Source organism: Vicia villosa, unplaced genomic scaffold, assembly GCF_029867415.1.
Source record: "Vicia villosa cultivar HV-30 ecotype Madison, WI unplaced genomic scaffold, Vvil1.0 ctg.001901F_1_1, whole genome shotgun sequence".
Classification (NCBI taxonomy): domain Eukaryota; kingdom Viridiplantae; phylum Streptophyta; class Magnoliopsida; order Fabales; family Fabaceae; genus Vicia; species Vicia villosa.
This window is the reverse complement of record NW_026705770.1, coordinates 148,444-166,769: the sequence shown is the minus strand read 5'-3', so window position 1 is coordinate 166,769 and position 18,326 is coordinate 148,444. Positions and strand designations below refer to the sequence as shown.

General features: G+C 33.5%; 1 protein-coding gene across 1 annotated transcript; it reads left to right on the top strand.

Moving 5' to 3' along the window:
• The first annotated feature begins 15,275 nt into the window (after positions 1–15,275).
• On the top strand, positions 15,276–16,617 carry LOC131637058 (nuclear transcription factor Y subunit B-9-like). The gene is made up of 2 exons (XM_058907622.1): positions 15,276–15,337; positions 15,881–16,617. Exons 1-2 carry the CDS (start codon positions 15,283–15,285, stop codon positions 16,483–16,485), a joined length of 660 nt encoding a protein of 219 aa, XP_058763605.1. The 5' UTR covers positions 15,276–15,282; the 3' UTR covers positions 16,486–16,617.
• The last annotated feature ends 1,709 nt before the right edge of the window (positions 16,618–18,326 follow it).

Here is an 18,326-nt window from a genome sequence, read left to right as displayed (position 1 = left end):
TCATTGCACATATTCAGTTATGCGAACAACAAATCATTGCATATCGTCAACTATGCAAAACAAGAGTAACCACATTTGAAGAAAATGATATTTTTCGAAATAAAATCAAGTTATTGTTGTTTTCTTTATTTCATATGGTAAAGCATTCAATTTAAGGAACAACGTCCAAAACGGCGTATAAAACGGACTTACGGTTTGAAAATTAGAAGCTTTTAAAGTTAGAACAGTTTTCAAAACGTGCTGCTGGAATTTGTACTGGAACCCGGTTCGTCCCACATGGGAACCGGTTCCTGGACCCAAAAACGCCATTTTTAACGTTCTAACACAGTGGAACCCGGTTCCTCCCACATGGGAACCGGTTCCCACGAACCCAGTAGCTGAAAAACATGATTTTTAAGACTTTTATGCATCCCAAACACATACCAACTCATACCATTACGAAATTGATCATCGATAACATCAAAATACTCCAAATACATGATTCTAATGCACAAACAACATACCACAACACCATGGAACAATACTACATCATCAACTGCAGTCAACTCATCAAATCATACATGTCAGTGTTGGTATTTCACAAAACCTAACATCCCAAATAGAGATTCTAATCCCTTAATTCAATCCTATCATCATCAAAATCATAATACTACATAATTAGAGTAATCACCCCTTACCTGGAATTAGGTTCTTGATTCTCCTTGAGCTTTGGGGTTTTCCTCCTCCTTGCCCCTCTTCCTCTTTGGTTCCTCTTTACGTTCCTCAGCTCTTCTCTTCCACTTCTCATTTTTCACGTTCTGACATTTTTTTCTTATTTCCCTTATTTTATGAAAACATAAAATAGTTAGTAATGGGCTTACTCACTTAGCACCCCCATACTACTAACCTCACCATCCGGCCCAATGGCTCTTAATCCATAATTCTACAATAATTCAACCAAATACCAAAATAATTCTAATTAATAATTTAATTTCCAATTAAATTAAAATTAGAAAATATGGGGTGTTACAACTCTCCCCCACTAAAAGAGTTTTCGTCCTCGAAAACATACTTCTAGTGAAAAGTTCCAGATAGGAGTCCTTCATCTGACTCTCCCGTTCTCAGTTAACACTTTCTTAGTCGAACCTCAAAATTCATCTGACATAACCAACATAAGCATGCCTCATGCATTCAATCCCAGCTCTTACGTCGCATTTGACCATTCAAAAGTATACCACTCGCTATATCTCCAAAAGGTTAACAACGATAGAACATTGAGGTACAACCCATATAATACGCCCAATCACTGAATAATATAATTACACAACCATGGTATGACCACCCCGATCAACACTGCAGTAAGGCATTCCATCTACTAAACGTACCAACCTTAGACACACCTTTCCATACGAGCGATGAAATAACACTTACACTTTTCACCAACTACTTCTTTCAAGAGCTCGATAATAACATTCCTATACCATTGAATTTCAACTATCTAACTCCTCTCAAGTCATACCAGCCATTATCCAACATGTTACATTCCGCTTTTTCTGCATTATTTGATTACTCATTACAATCATCATTACTAATTAGATTTCTCAGTCTTATCCAATTCCAACTCTCTTTACTCATTCGTTCCAGAATCCTTCTTTTTCATACATGGTACTAATCTACCATTTAGCAACACTTACTCGCACTCAAAAACAAAGTCCTGATTTACTTCCTCTATCTAAACATTCTAACCCTCAGAACGAGTACACACAAGTAATTATAATCTCACTCATCAGCCTTAAGATACCATTGCTTACAAAATAGCTCAAACCAAGTCTCGCTCTTTTCTAAGAATTAAATCAACTTCGTTCTTCATAGAGTATAATTCCTCATTATATCTGGAAATCTACAATAATACCTTACAGCAGTACAAAATTATTATAGTATCATATAGTATACACTCATCGCCTTAACTTCGCTGAATACATACTCGTTAACTAAGTACATCCACAATAACATACTCATCATCTCGGCAATTATTCAAAATAGTTCTAATTCTCTAGCACAACATCCTTGCATCCACTAGATTCTAAATCTATCATATAGATCAATTCATGTTCTCTAAGTAGGCTCCTGGCATATTAATTCCTCACTGGCCACGAGTAGTACTCGCACACTACTCCGCATCACACTTTCGTAGCGCGACTCTGATTACCCGTCTTAAATCACCGTCCAATATGTTGCACTCTTTCATATTCACTTCTTCATAAATTCACACAACATGGTGAGTGATTATTCTCACGGCTTAGTATCCATCATATCCTAAACCATTAAGGTAACAAACAAGCTCATCCCATATATATGATTCCGTCTACTATCAACAAGAGATTAAGGGTGATCAAGTCCTCAATTTGTCAATAGATAGCCGACAACCATATTTAAGCATAAACCGTCGTTACTACATAATAGTGTCCTTTTCCGAGTTTGCACTCAAACTCATTAACATTGTCATAGCTCGATAATTCACCATGAGTCTTTACAACTTGCACACTTCCCTTTCATTGGATCTTGTCGGTGAGATACCAACATCCAAACATTTTACATAATCTGCTTCATGGTCACTTAGCATCACACACCTGATAAGTACTTCCAACTTCATAATCACTAATATACTCGTACCTTTCTATTTATCTCGTTCTGAATCAAAATCCTCATCTAGCAAAAGACCACGATAACATTCATAACTCGTGGTTTCACTCTAAATCCCATGACATCTTTTGCATCCAAGTATCATTCCACTCGGAATCTCAACAAAGTCTTCCTCACACCAATAGGTGTAAGAAATCCTCTACAGTTCTTCTTCCATACATGTCGTTGCTTTGGCATCATAAATACGACTTCAACCGTACTAAAACTTATTTCACCTTTTCTACTAATTCACTGCTCACTAAAATCCATCGGTACTCAAATCATCTTTATTACCGAACATCTCATCAACTTATTCCTCAACAACATATTCTACTCAATTTTGTTTCAAACAATCACGATAGTAGGCATTCTTATTCAACAAGTTTCACGCTTCCTTAACCGACTTCAGAATATCTCCTCATAGGATCAAAAGTTATGGGTTTTTAAAGAAAACAATTTTCCAAAAACACACAGTAGAACCCGGTTCCTCCCACACAGGAACCGGTTCCTGGCTGCTTCCCATAACTCGTCTCTGATTTTTACTATGGGGAACCGGGTTGTCTCTATCTGGGAACCGGTTCCCAACAACCCAAAATTCCCACGCCTCTGTTTTTATAATGGGAACACATTTCAAACAAGCCTTAAACATCAAATAACAACATATATCATGGTTATTAAGTCAGCTTCGCAATGCCCCAAACGGCACTTAAATTAGACACTCGGATCTCAAGATATGAATTTTCCAATCGTTGTCCGAAATTGCAACACTGACGCCATGCAGCGACACTTTAAGTGATATTTCCAAAACTCCTCAAATGGTAAATTTAATTCCTAAAATTTCTTCTCAACAAACCTTTTAATTATTCCTTCAATTCGTTCAACTCTGACACTGACATCCCGTGCCGTACCAACAAACAAGTCTAGTTCTAAGAGCACGCGTAACCACAACTTCACCTCTTTCCAACATCGTCCTGTCACAATTAAATATGTTACAGCTTCTGCAACCATTTTTATAACAAATTTCATCTCTTTAGCTTTCCGACGCTTCAAACGAAACTCAAATCGGATCTCCAGAACTCCAGTTATGAATTTTCGAAGTTCTGCAGCTATTCAGCAATTTTCCTGCGTTTTGCTTACGAAAATCTCACTCAAAAACTCATTCTCTTCAACTCGATCACATTCCAAACAGTTCCTTATCATATCTCTTCACTTCCAAACATCCTTATAACTTGAGCAACACATCCCATCACCGAAGAGCGATTTCTGAAACATTACGACAGCAATCCTCTTTGCAAACTTGCTGCTGAGCCTCCTCCGAGACGCACGGCTACTCAACTGACAACTTCGCAGCCCATCAGCAGAGTTGATACATTACAACTTCTTAATTTCCCTCTCCTACAAATAATCATCAATTGCTTCTAATCATTTTCCTTCCAGATGTTCCAACTTAACTACCAGTCAAGTCCTAATTTCAAGTCACATTCGATTCGGAAAACAACAACTCCAACAACACTTGCACGGTTGCCAACAACAGCCAACTGAATCAATCGTCTTACAACTGAAATATAACCGAGAAGCGAAGCTTCTCCCCCACTTGTTTCAAACCAACTTCCGCAACAAACAACCAAGTACCGACAGTGATTCACTCACATGTCGCGTACCAAGGGATAATATGCCGACAGTATTCAACTGTCGTGCAACTCAACTGACTCTACAATTGGCCGGACGGACCGACCTGCTCTGATACCACTATTGTAACACCCTTCTAAAAACCCCCGCGAAAAAATATAATAAAGATCAGAGTAATTAAACAACAAGGATGTTACAATTAATAAAATAAATAAAATATCAAGTCGTTTGTCATGCTTTATTAGGAATGATCCTAAAATATCAAAACATATGTTCAGCACAGCGGAAACTCATTCAACAATGTTTTAAAACATCTCTAATAACATCAACGGTACATAAACCAATAATGGAAAAACAGTGTATCACAAGCAACTCTAAGACTATCATCCCCCAGTGTTACAAGATCAGAGCATGACCGACACGACCCAACATAACCGGATAAACTCTACGAGTCATCCTCACCGATCGCTTAAGCCGCTACTTCAATCTGAAATCATCATAGTAAGGGTGAGACTACGTCATAATTAAATAGCATTATAAATCATCAGATATAGAATTTCATAAGCAATTATCCACCCTACTTAGCACATTCAGATTTATCAATTCATACCAATCACAAGCACAAGTCAAAAGTATGCACCAATAACACCACACAATCATAACACCGGATTTCATCCTGACATGTCACAATTTATACAAAGACCATGCGGACTCTTATGCATGTGGTACCAAAATTCGTGAATCACATTCACAGGACTTCTCTCTTTGATACTGCCCTTTAGTCGCTCACACCCCACATGGGCACACGACTACTGCCTCATCGCTCACACCCCACATGGGCACACGATGACTGCCTGCTAATCTCCGCACAATGGGAATTAGCCTTCCAATGCAAATGATTTATGAATGAATGCACACATGTCACATACTTATATCATCATCAATCTGATGCTTAACATCGCTTTATCACATCTTACCAATAACGTCACAACAAGTATGTACATGTACAAGCATCATTCAAAACAAATCAATCATCATCATCCATCAAAACGCATGATACAACATTTACCATGAATAACATCCATCTGCATCATCATTCATCAAAATACATGATAACCATATTTACCACGAACAACATCCATTGCATAACAAGCAGAAGCAATCACACTATAACAACACACATCATTGCACATATTCAGTTATGCGAACAACAAATCATTGCATATCGTCAACTATGCAAAACAAGAGTAACCACATTTGAAGAAAACGATATTTTTCGAAATAAAATCAAGTTATTGTTGTTTTCTTTATTTCATATGGTAAAGCATTCAATTTAAGGAACAACGTCCAAAACGGCGTATAAAACGGACTTACGGTTTGAAAATTAGAAGCTTTTAAAGTTAGAACAGTTTTCAAAACGTGCTGCTGGAATTTGTACTGGAACCCGGTTCGTCCCACATGGGAACCGGTTCCTGGACCCAAAAATGCGATTTTTAACGTTCTAACACAGTGGAACCCGGTTCCTCCCACATGGGAACCGGTTCCCACGAACCCAGTAGCTGAAAAACATGATTTTTAAGACTTTTATGCATCCCAAACACATACCAACTCATACCATTACGAAATTGATCATCGATAACATCAAAATACTCCAAATACATGATTCTAATGCACAAACAACATACCACAACACCATGTAACAATACTACATCATCAATTGCAGTCAATTCATCAAATCATACATGTCAGTGTTGGTATTTCACAAAACCTAACATTCCAAATAGAGATTCTAATCCCTTAATTCAATCCTATCATCATCAAAATCATAATACTACATAATTAGAGTAATCACCCCTTACCTGGAATTAGGTTCTTGATTCTCCTTGAGCTTTGGGGTTTTCCTCCTCCTTGCCCCTCTTCCTCTTTGGTTCCTCTTTACGTTCCTCAGCTCTTCTCTTCCATTTCTCATTTTTCACGTTCTGACATTTTTTTCTTATTTCCCTTATTTTATGAAAACATAAAATAGTTAGTAATGGACTTACTCACTTAGCACCCCCATACTACTAACCTCACCATCCGGCCCAATGGCTCTTAATCCATAATTCTACAATAATTCAACCAAATACCAAAATAATTCTAATTAATAATTTAATTTCCAATTAAATTAAAATTAGAAACTATGGGGTGTTACAAATACTATTTTTAGAATCTTAAAAGAGAGATTAAGATGGTGGAACAAAGAGGTGTTTGGAAGGGTAGATTTGGAGGTGGAGGATAAAGTGAGACAAATTAACGAAGCCGATGAGTGCTTGGAGCAAGTTAATTTGGCTTTTGATCCTAATATTATTTTCAATCGCAAAGAGGCAACGAGGGGCTTTTGGATGTCTTTGAGAATTAAGGAGGGAATGCTTGCTAAAAAATCCAAAGTGAGGTGGCTTAATGAAGGGGATTGTAATAGTAGATATTTCCATAATGCTATGAAGTAGAATAGAAGAATAAACCACATTGGCCCTATTTCTTCTCCCTCGGGTATCTTACTCGATACGGTGGAAGAGGTAAAGGAGGAAGTTTGGAGACATTTTTCGAACAAATTTGTTGAAGCCGAAAGGGAGAGGTGGGTGGGAGTGGGATTAGATTTTGAAAATTTAAATATGGAGGAGATGAGTTTACTTGAAGAACCTTTTCTTGAGGAGGAGATAAAAGAAGCGGTGTGGGGTTGTGGGAGTTCTAAGAGTCCGGGTCCCGATGGCTATTCTTTCTTATTTATTAAGAAGTGTTGGTTTTTTCTTAAAGATGATTTTATTCGGTTCTTTGATAGTTTTTATGCTTGTGAAGGTTTATCAAAGGCGGTTATTTCTTCGTTCTTGACCTTGGTTCCTAAAACTCTTAATCCGGTGACTTTGGATGATTATCGGCCTATTTGTTTAGTGGGTTGCCTTTACAAAGCTCTTGCTAAACTTTTGGCGGGTAGATTGAAAAGAGTCATTTCCGCTTTGGTTTCTCCGTGTCAAAGTGCCTTTGTTCCGGGGAGACAATTGCTCGATGGTGTTTTGGTTGCTAATGAGGTGGTAGATTTTGCGAAGAAGGAGGGGAGAAATTGCTTACTTTTCAAAGTCGACTTTGAAAAAGCGTATGATAATGTGGATTGGAATTTTCTTAGATTTCTTTTGGTGAGGATGGGTTTTGGTACGAAGTGGCGGAGATGGATGGAGTTTTTAATTTTTCAAAGTAAGATACCTGTTTTGGTGAACGGGAGCCCTACTAAAGAATTTGCGGTGGGTAAAGGTTTGAGACAAGGGGATCCGTTATCTCCTTTTCTTTTTGTTTTGGTGACGGAGGGGTTGGCGAGGTTAGTGAAGAAATCTATTAGCAATGGGGATTATGGTGGATTTGCTTTTAATGCAACATGTAAGGTGGATATTCTTCAATTTGCGGATGACACTCTTTTGGTCGGGGAAGCATCTTGGAAGCAAGTTTGGGCTATTAAGGCGGTGTTGAAAGCGTTTGAATTAATTTCGGGCCTAGGCATAAATTATCATAAGAGCAAGTTGATTGGTATTACTGCTAATTCTCATTTTATGGAGGCCGCAACTTATGTTCTCTCATGTAAGATTGAAGATAGTAAGTTCTCTTTTCTTGGTATTCCGGTGGGTTACAACCCAGAAAGTACTCTACTTGGTCTCCTCTTTTGAACAAAATAAAGAAACGTCTTTCGGGGTGGAAGAATCGCTTTCTCAATCTTGGTGGAAGAATTACTCTTTTGAAGTCTATCCTTAGTGCAATTGCTATTTTTACCATGTCTTTTTATAAGATGCCTTCGAGGGTGGTTAAAGAGTTAACGAGCATTCAAGGAAATTTATTATGGGGTGGTTTGGAGGAGAAGAGGAAAATCCATTGGTTGAGTTGGAAGAAAGTTTGCCTTCCACGGGAGAATGATGGATTGGGAATAAAAAATATTGAAGATTTCAACCTTGCTCTTCTTAATAAGTGGAGATGGAAAATTCTTAAAGGTTTGGATTGTTTATGGTATGGTGTGTTGAAAGCTCAGTATGGAGATGTTTATATGAGAATTTTTCAAGATAGTAAGGGAGGTAAATCTTCACTTTCTTCTTCTTATAATTCTTCTTGATGGAAAGATATTCTCAAAGTTGGATCTAATTCTTTAAAAGATCCTATGGTGGTTCATTGAAATTTTGTTATTGGTAATGGTTTTAACACCCCTTTTTGGGAAGTGAAGTGGGCGGATGATGTTTCATTGAGGGAGAAATATCCGAATTTATTTTTTTTGTCTAGTTTGAAATTAGTTTCGGTAGCCGGTATTGGAGGGTGGAGGAATGATGTTTGGAAGTAGGGGGATTTAGGTGTGAATCTTTCATCCTTGTTTTTGGAGCATAGGATGGTCTTTAATGCTTTGGAGATGTTCTTAGGTGGGATTGTGGTGGGAGGTGTGGATCGCGACAAAGTTGAGTGGAAAGGAGATGATGGAGGCGTATTTACGGTTGCTTCTTGCTATGGCTTCTATTCTTCTTTTCGTACTCCTTATGGTCCTCCAAATAAGTTTGATTGCTCTTTGGAGAAAATTTGGAAGATGGAGGTTCCTTACAAGATAAGGACATTCGGTTGGAGACTTTGTGTAAATAGGCTTCCTTTGAAGGACTTATTGAAGGTTAGAGGTATTGAGTTTCCTTTGAATTCTTTAAATTGCGCCTTTTGTGGGGGTTGAGTTGGAAGATAGGAAACATTCTTTTTTCTTGTGCAAAATAGTGAAGTATATTTGGAAAGAAATAGCGCTTTGGGTGGATAAACCGTATGTTTCGGAGGAGGAGTGCCTTTCGTGTTTTTGGGATTGGTATTCTTTTTGTAAAGGGAAGAATTTAAGGGAGAAAAAGAGGGGAGTCATTTGGCTTGCAATAACTTGGACCATTTGGCTTATTCGGAATGGGGTGCGCTTTCGAAACGACGAGTGGAATGTCAACGACATGGTTTGGAGTATTAAATTTTTGGTGTGGAAATGGAATTGCATAGGTGATATTACATACCCCAATTCTAACTTTTACGAATTTAGTAAAGATCCTTTACTATTTATATCGTAATTATTAGGTTTGTAATTGGTTTGTAATTTCCTCTTTTTGTCGGGTTTTTCCCGTTTTATCGTGTAAAAAGGTTCGGGAACCCTTTGTTCTCGCTTTAATAGTATTCCTGGTTTACACAAAAAAAAAGTACTTGTACATTCAATAATATATTAGTTGAGTGAGTGAAATAGTACAACGTATATTAGATAGTTAGGATAAATGAGGGTAAATAAATTGTTGATCCAAGGTTCAACTCTCGACAATTCTGACATCAATATTTTTGATTAAATGAGATCAATTCACTTATGTTTTGAAAAATAACCCAAACATGTGAGAAACCATTGAACATGTCTTGACTTTAAATAAAAAAGAGACAAAACTCACAAATATAAAAAATGTAATAACTTATTCTCGTTATGTTGCTGCGAATCATAAATACTGATTATATAGAGGAAAAAAATCACCTTGATGATTATTACAAGGATCAAGAAATACATGTATTATATAGTAGATTACTCATTGAATGTGTAACTTGCTCTTGATTTCCCTCACCCTCTCTTCAAGCTCCTGTCTTTTTTTAACGAATAGAGGTTACAAACCATCAAACTTCACTAAAAGTCATATGAAAAATCTAAATCTATACAAAAAAATGCCATTTTAATCCCTGACCATAATTCTCTAGGATGCCACCAATCATCTTACATTGTTTTAATAATGTCTATGATTTCAAGCCACTTTTACACCATGAAAAAGACTGAATTAACTCTTGAGTCAAAATACAAAGAATAAAATCGTCATCACCTGTTAAAAATATAGTCAAAATATGAAGAAAAAAGTCACCTCCTATGAAAAATAACACTTTCAGCTAAAAATACTCCAAACAAGAGAAAAGACAAGGCTAGAATGCACATACTGTTGAATAAAAGTTGGTTTGAAAAACAATGATCTTTTCTTAATAGACTAAATTGTCATATTTTGAGGAGTGTATCCTCTAAAGACCAATTGTTGAATGTTTAAAAGTTTATTCTATAGATAACAACTTGGTGATGTCCCTCTAATATAATTGTTGAACATGTAAATCCCACACAAGAGGGAGAGGTGAATTGTTTGTTTTAGAAAAACTTGTATTTGAGAAACTTTTTAGATTAAAATTAGAGTTTGAAAACATTTTCTAAAAAGGTTTATAATTAAGCAGCAGAAAATAAAGTACAAAATAAAGAGTTTAAGGGAAAAGAGAAGAATACCAGGAATTATATAGATTCAGTAATAAATGACTTAATCTTGTTTTTGCGGCACAAAAAGTACCTGAGTGCATGAACGCTCGAAAGTCAACAAGAGTCGCCATCGAAATTTATTTTTGAAAGGGAAAACATCGATACAACCCTAAAAGAACGAAAAACATGGTCGTGTCAACCAAATTCAGATACGGGATTCGATTATGCAAGGGGAAGGTATTAACACCCCTCACATATGTTATACTCAACGTGAACCATTTAGTTAGTTTTGCGAATACGAGTGTTCGCTTACATTATTTGATTTCTTCTAATTTTTATGTTGTATTTACAAAAGAAAGAAATGGGGAAATTTGTAGGGTTTTTTTATTAGGGTGCTTGACAAAAATGTGATTCTTGCTCCTATGTATCCTCTTGTGTGATAAGGAATTCAAAGCTCATAGTTCTTTATAGCAAATGTTTGTGTGTTGGTCGATTTTCGCGAAAGATGTTTAATTTGCATTAGACCTAGTCATGGGAGTAGGGAACATTGTGTGTCTATCATTTTAGAATGGATAAAACATGATCCAGATTCTCATAGATTATGTCTCAATCACATTTAAGCAGACTATGTTACTTGACATCCAGTCATAGGAGTAGGGAACATTGTGTGTCCATAGAATGCATAAAACATGATATGGATTTTCACATATCACGTTTTAAACGCATTCGAGCGGACAACGTTCCTTGCTACTCGCACATGGGAGGAATGAAGCTTTAATTCGTGCTTCACATTGAAATGGATAAAACATCATTCGTTTTATGAAAAATTTGTTGTTGCAATATGGCAAGAAAAATAGATTTGATGAGTTGGAATTGTTTTTAGGTGGAAGACGAGTATTCGAAAGGAAAGCTATACAATAGGTATCCAAATACTTGTCAAAAAGAGGGATATACATCTAAGTAGTCCTTTTTCGTCCGATTTTAGTAAAAATAGCTTCTAGAGGATGACGAGTATTCGAAATGCAAGTTATACAACAAATATTCAAATACTAGAGGAAAAGAGGGATATACATCCAACTAGTCCTTTTATGTCCGATTTTATTAAGAAAATAGCTTCGAGAGGATGACGAGTATTCGAAATGCAAGCTATACAGCAAGTATCCATATACTCGGGAAAAGAGGGATATACATCCGACTAGTCCTTTTTCGTCGAATTTTATTAAGAAAATAGCTTCGAGAGGATGATGAGTATTCGAAATGCAAGCTATACAACATATATCCAAATACTAGGGGAAAAGAGGGAATACATCCAACTAGCCCTTTTTTATTCGATTTAATTGATGAAAAATGGATTTGGTTTAAGTTGATTTAATTGTGAGAAATAAATTGATTAAATTGTAAGAAATAAATTGATTATTTTTATTAATATACTTAACAACCAAATCAATTATGCAAATAAATAAATAAACCAAATAAATGATATAAAAACAAAAATATATAAAAAAACAAAGGGGGTTGCAAGAGGAGTCTGAGGGGTGCAATCGAAATTGAACTTAAGCTCAAACGAAACTAGGGATGGCAGGCAGACCCGAACCCAAACCCGAGTCAACGGGTGAAAATCCGAGTTGACTGGTTTCGAGTGCCACCCGATTTTTTAGAGGCTCGGGGCAAAAAAAATGGACCCTTAACAAAAAAAAGATTTTTTACTCACTTCCAAAATAAAAAAGAATTCAGAAAACAAGATCAAAAATATGAAGTCTTGGTTGTTTTTAACAACAAAATGAATTTCAATGCAGATAAAAAATCATCTGCAAATCATTAAAGAATTCAAAATCGCAATATAATTAACTGATTTAAGAATGAGAATCTTTTAAGGGCCTTAATTGCTCCAATTTCTATACAACAAATACCATCTCAAATAAATGAAAGTAGTGCTTTCTCTCTGATAAGAAATTTATTTCTATAATAAAAAAATAATAAACCAAAGTTCAAATAATAATGAATTTGATTTCATCACAAAAATTGATAATAAATAAGTTAATTATATCATATACTTTTAAACATTTATTTATAGCATATAAATAATATCAAAATTTTATACTAAAATAAATTAAAATAAAATTTTAAGGGTTATAATAAATAACTATTAAAAATAAAATTTAATTTAAAACTTTACTATAAATTTTAATTGATTTTATAAAAATTATTGTATAATTAAAATTTGAGAACGTTAATTGTCACAGCCCGAGCCTAACTAATTGCACTGGTTGCCTCCTTACCTCAAAACATGGTTAGTAAAAATATCGGAAATGGTATGAGTAGAGTTTCGAACGGAAAACAATAAGCTTTCCACGCAGCAACTTAACCACTCGGCTGGAGATAACGAATTGTTCTTCATTTTTGCTAATAAATATATATTTTATTATTGCAGTATTATAATTTTTTAAATACACCTCCCAAAATTGAGGGCCCCATTTTATTGAGGCTCTGGGCTGTAGGCCTACTTGCCCGGGCCCAGGGTCGGCCCTGCCTAAAACTAACCTTTTTACTTTTCACTTGAGCAACACTACGCATATGATAGTGTATGCCCCAGGGGCATACCTTCTTTTGTTTCTGGAGGAGAAAACTTCAAATGATATATTTTCCTAGTAACATGATATAATCTCCCTCCAACTTACCAATCTCTGCACAAAAATATCTTCTTAAATCACATAGCATCTGCGCTGTGTGAAAGAGAATCAACATTAGTTAATTGACATGATTTGGAAAACAAAAGAAAAAGAATGGTTTGGCATATGAATGAATTGAATAAATTATAGTATATAGTATACAAACACACATAGAATCACTTCTATTTCTTTAAATTATTACTCATATATATATATATATATATATATATATATATATATATATATATATATATATATATATATATATATATATATATATATATATATAAGAATAACATTGTAATGTGAGAACATGATAATGAATTTGAACCATTGGATTTTAAAATAAATGGTGAAGATTATGTGTGATCCTTTTTTTCTCTCTCCTCCATTAATGACACATAATCTACACCATTTATTTTAAAATTCAATGGTTCGGATTCATTCTCATGTTCTCACATAAAAATGTCATTCTCATATGATACGTTATATATATATATATATATATATATATATATATATATATATATATATATATATATATATATGACACACTCATATCAAATCACATATCTACCTTGAAGGACAATGATGACTTCACGAAGCTTCAAACCAAAATAATTAAATTGAATTAAAATGATGAGAAAAAAGAGGCAATTTATACTAATGATGGATGATGAATTGATTTCATGGAAATGATGGCAAAACCGTTCATTCATTTGGAATACAAACAATTATAGGAATAATGAAAAAAGTTGGATGATTGGAAGAACAAAAATCAGAAACCGATGATGATGATGATGAAATAACAAATAATCGTAGAATATAATGAATAAAGAAAATAGAAAATGATGGGATAATAAACAAATGGAAAGGAGGAAGATTAGGCCAGCCACGTGGCAGGCTGTGTCACAGCAAGGGTAGGGTGGGAATTTCCACAACCTATTCTTTTCTTATATGATAGATTTATAGGGTGTGTTTGGTTTGAGGTAAATGGAGGGGAGTGGAGTGAAGGGGATATTTATACTAAAATATGTTTGGTTCAATTTTTAAGAGGGGAAAAGATGGGAGGGGAAGAGAGTAAAATTCCTCCAAATCACACTTTTTGAATCCCCCGAATCGAGGGGATTCGAAGGGGAAGGGAGGGGAGGGAGTGCAACTGTTGATATTTAATAAATTAATATATTTACTAAAATACCCTAAATTTTATTTTATTATTTCAAAATTATTATTTTCTTTCGTCTATTTCATCTTTTTTTGTGATTTTTCTCTATTGGTTATATTGATTTATCATGATTATTCTTTACCTTTAAATAATTATTTTTATTTAATACAAATTACAATTACTATGATTTTTTATTATAATATTTATTTATATTATTTTTTTCTAATTTTTTAATATATTCAATTATATATATTTTTTATATAAAGTTTTAAACCATTCATTTATTTTGTTTATTTTATATATATATATATATATATATATATATATATATATATATATATATATATATATATATATATATATATATATATATATATATATATATATATAACAAAAAGTTATTTTATGTATTCAAAGTTTTTATCAACGGATATTATCAACAGATAGACAATCTTACGTCGAAAGTTATAATACGTATCAAGTGTATTCAGTTTTTTTAACGTTATGTGGTAAGTTATAAATTTTTAATTACTCAATATTACAAATATTATATGTTTAAATTTTATGAAAAGTGATTTGGCACTTTTATATTAATTTATAGTCAAACTTTTAATAAAATGTTTTAATATTTATATGATTTATTCATATTATTTGTCTTGTGATAAATAAATAAAATATTATAATTCTAAAGTTAATTTTTGTGAGTAATTAATACTATATTAATGAATATTAATCTTTTAAAATGGGTCTAAAGATACTTTAAAAAATGCTCTCTTTTAAATTTCAATTCTAATCGTATGACTTTTTCATCTACTATATATATTCAGTGGTTTGGGTTGTGATTAGTATCCATTGAATTGTGAGAATCAAGCATGGAGCATGAATATCCTTTCATTCACAATGATCAAAACTCAATATCAAGTTCTGGTAAAAAACATCAAAATGTCTTTATTTTTTTCATACAAATATCTCTAGATTTAAATACAAGGTTGAGTTAGATAAAATAAAAAAAAATACATGGTTGATACATAAGTTGATTTTGAGTCATTTTCAACCAAAATTCAGTTTATATCCTTTTTTTTTTTAATCAATTCAATTTATTTTGATTTCTATCCACGAACTTACATGTGATTTTGTTCATTTTACTTACAAATTTTTTATTTAAAATATCAAATTGTTAAAATCGGCATACTTGTATATGGAAACTAACATGTATTTTTTTATTATAGTTATTTATGTCTATATAATACATTATTCTATGAATGTTTTTTTCTTCTTCTAAATAGTCTCCACGCATGCGCATGCGCATCTGAAATATATCTCTATAGAATTTATTATTCTATGAATGTTTTTTTTTTTCAAATGGTCTACACACATGCATATCTGATATCTCAGCACAACCACCACTTTACGTGTGGCTTAACAATTGAATGTTAAAATTAAAAAAAAATATTTTTTTTGTTGGTGCAGGTTCATCTATGTTGCAGCAAACTAGTGCCTCTACAGATGCTGAAAAAACCCCTACGACAATGAACCCTACAAAGCTTGCCATTGTGCCACAATTGACAAGGCCAGAGCAAAATTCATTGCCATTAAAAAATGTGACAAAAATCATGAGAAAAGGTTTGCCACCACACATAAAAATCTCCGATGGAGCAAAGGAGATGACTGAACAAAGTGCCTCAAAGTTCATTAGCATGGTAACCAAAAAAGCCACCGAGCGTTGCATAAGAGAGTCAAGAAAAATTTTAGGTGCTGAAGATCTATTATGGGCCATGATGAGTTTAGGTTACCATAACTATTTTAAGAGTTTGAGCTTATATCTCGAACGCTATCGCTATAGTAATGGGATTAGGCCTATGCAAATGGTCTGTGAGATTCCAAAGCCCATCTTACCATCTTGTGAGGTTTCTCAACAAGGCTTACCACCACCACCACCACCACCACCTCCACCTCCACCACCGGTTGCTCTTGAGGCAAACTCGTCGATGAACCGAAACAGTTCTATTGAGATTGCTGAAGAAATTAACATTGATGAGTTTTGGGATGAACTGAGTAATTTGGGTGATGACTAGGGTGTTATCATGTTAGGGTTTATTTTTTTATTTGTTAGTGTTTTTCTGTTGTGTTTTAAGGGTGAAGCATAAAATACCTTGTTTATGCTTTAAAATAACTGTGATAATAAAAATGATATTTTTGGGTTAATCTATTTATAGTTTTTTTGTTTAGAATAATTTTTATGTTATGTATTTGGCGAGAATAATTTTAATTCTAATATCTTGTTCACATCAAGTTAATGATCTCAATGAAGTAAAAGTTCTATTTACTTATATAAAATGAATTAATATGTAATGTGACATTTTATATTTAATTTATTAAAGGAGGGTGATTAGAATGTCTTATAATGAAGTTAATAAATTTAAAATAAAAATTACTTTGATTTCTGCTTTATATATATATATATATATATATATATATATATATATATATATATATATATATATATATATATATATATATATATATATATATATATATATATATAATGGAATGTATTTAGCATTTAATGTGTCTTTGACCAAAGAAGTAAATCTACAAGTAAAAACACTTTTCAATTTTTTCATCATAGATTTTTAATCGGATCGGTTTGGATCGATTTTTGGTCAAAAAAGGTCCGAACCAATAAAATTTTCATCGGTTTGGTTTGGTTTGGTTTTTAACATTTTTTAAAAATGAAACCGAACCAAACTAATCGGTTTGGTTCGGTTTATCGATTTTTAATATTTTTTTCAAACATTATATTCATCAATGTATTTTCTAATATTGTATTTTTCGGTATATTTTATGCTATTATTTTTAAAATAATATATTTCATGTCATTTATTTCATGCTCTAATTTTTCAAACAACTTACAAGTTGTGCTTAATTCATATATGAAACAATGACATACTTTCATTGAATAATGAAATAAATTCACTATAAAAGTTGAATCTTGAATCAGAATGCTGGAAATAGATTTGAAAGTTTAACAAATAGAACATAGAAAAACATACATCAATTAACATGTTTCCGCCTTTAATACACAAAAAACTATTGTGTAACAAGACTAGAAGGAGTTTTGTTGAAGAAGAAATCAGAAAGGTAAAAACAAATATGAAAATTAACGAAGAGAATTTGAACTTGAAGAAGGATACCATAACATATCATAGTGGCGATAGTGAGAGCAATATTTGGGATACTAGAGAAGTAGTTTAGTGAAAGTGAGTTTTTGTGACTTATGATTTTTAGAGCTTAATGAAGGGTGGAATAAAGAATTTAGAGCGTAATTATTTCTATTGATTCGGTTCATCGGTTTGGAGGTTCCTAAAAACTAAAACCGAGAACCGAACCGAACCACATCGGTTTTTATTGGTTCGGTTTTAGAACCAAACCATTGTTAGAACAAGATTTGTTCGGATCAATATTCTTGTTTTGATGATAACAATGTATATGAATTTTGTATAAGATAATGTGGTACTCTAATACTTTACATTTTCCAATTCAGGAATTATATAAGGAGTACACACAATTCAGCGCTAGAAGCACTGACTCAGAAGGTTCAAGTATGCAACATCAGAACATGCTCTCGCAAGACATCAGAAGATGGTCAAGCAGAATCAGAACATGGTCTATGAAGCATCAAAAGAACATGAGATCAGAAGCAGAAGCACTGAAGTTCTTATGGTATCACGCTAAAGCACTTCAAAGTCAAAAGACAAGAAGATGCTCTGCACCAAGTTGTTTGACTCTGATTATTCAAATGTTGTATCTACAAACATCAGATCAGAAGCAAGTACAAGATGACAGGCTACGCTGACTGACAAAAGGAACGTTAGAAGCTACAAAAGGCAAAGTCAGTAGAAGCAGCAAAAGCAAG

Excerpts from the sequence above, each read along its gene's own strand:
- LOC131637058 (XM_058907622.1), top strand. The coding sequence starts at position 15,283 with ATGGAGCATGAATATCCTTTCATTCACAATGATCAAAACTCAATATCA. Across the intron at positions 15,338-15,880 it reads AAACTCAATATCAAGTTCTG|GTTCATCTATGTTGCAGCAA; the intron begins GTAAAAAACATC and ends TTGTTGGTGCAG.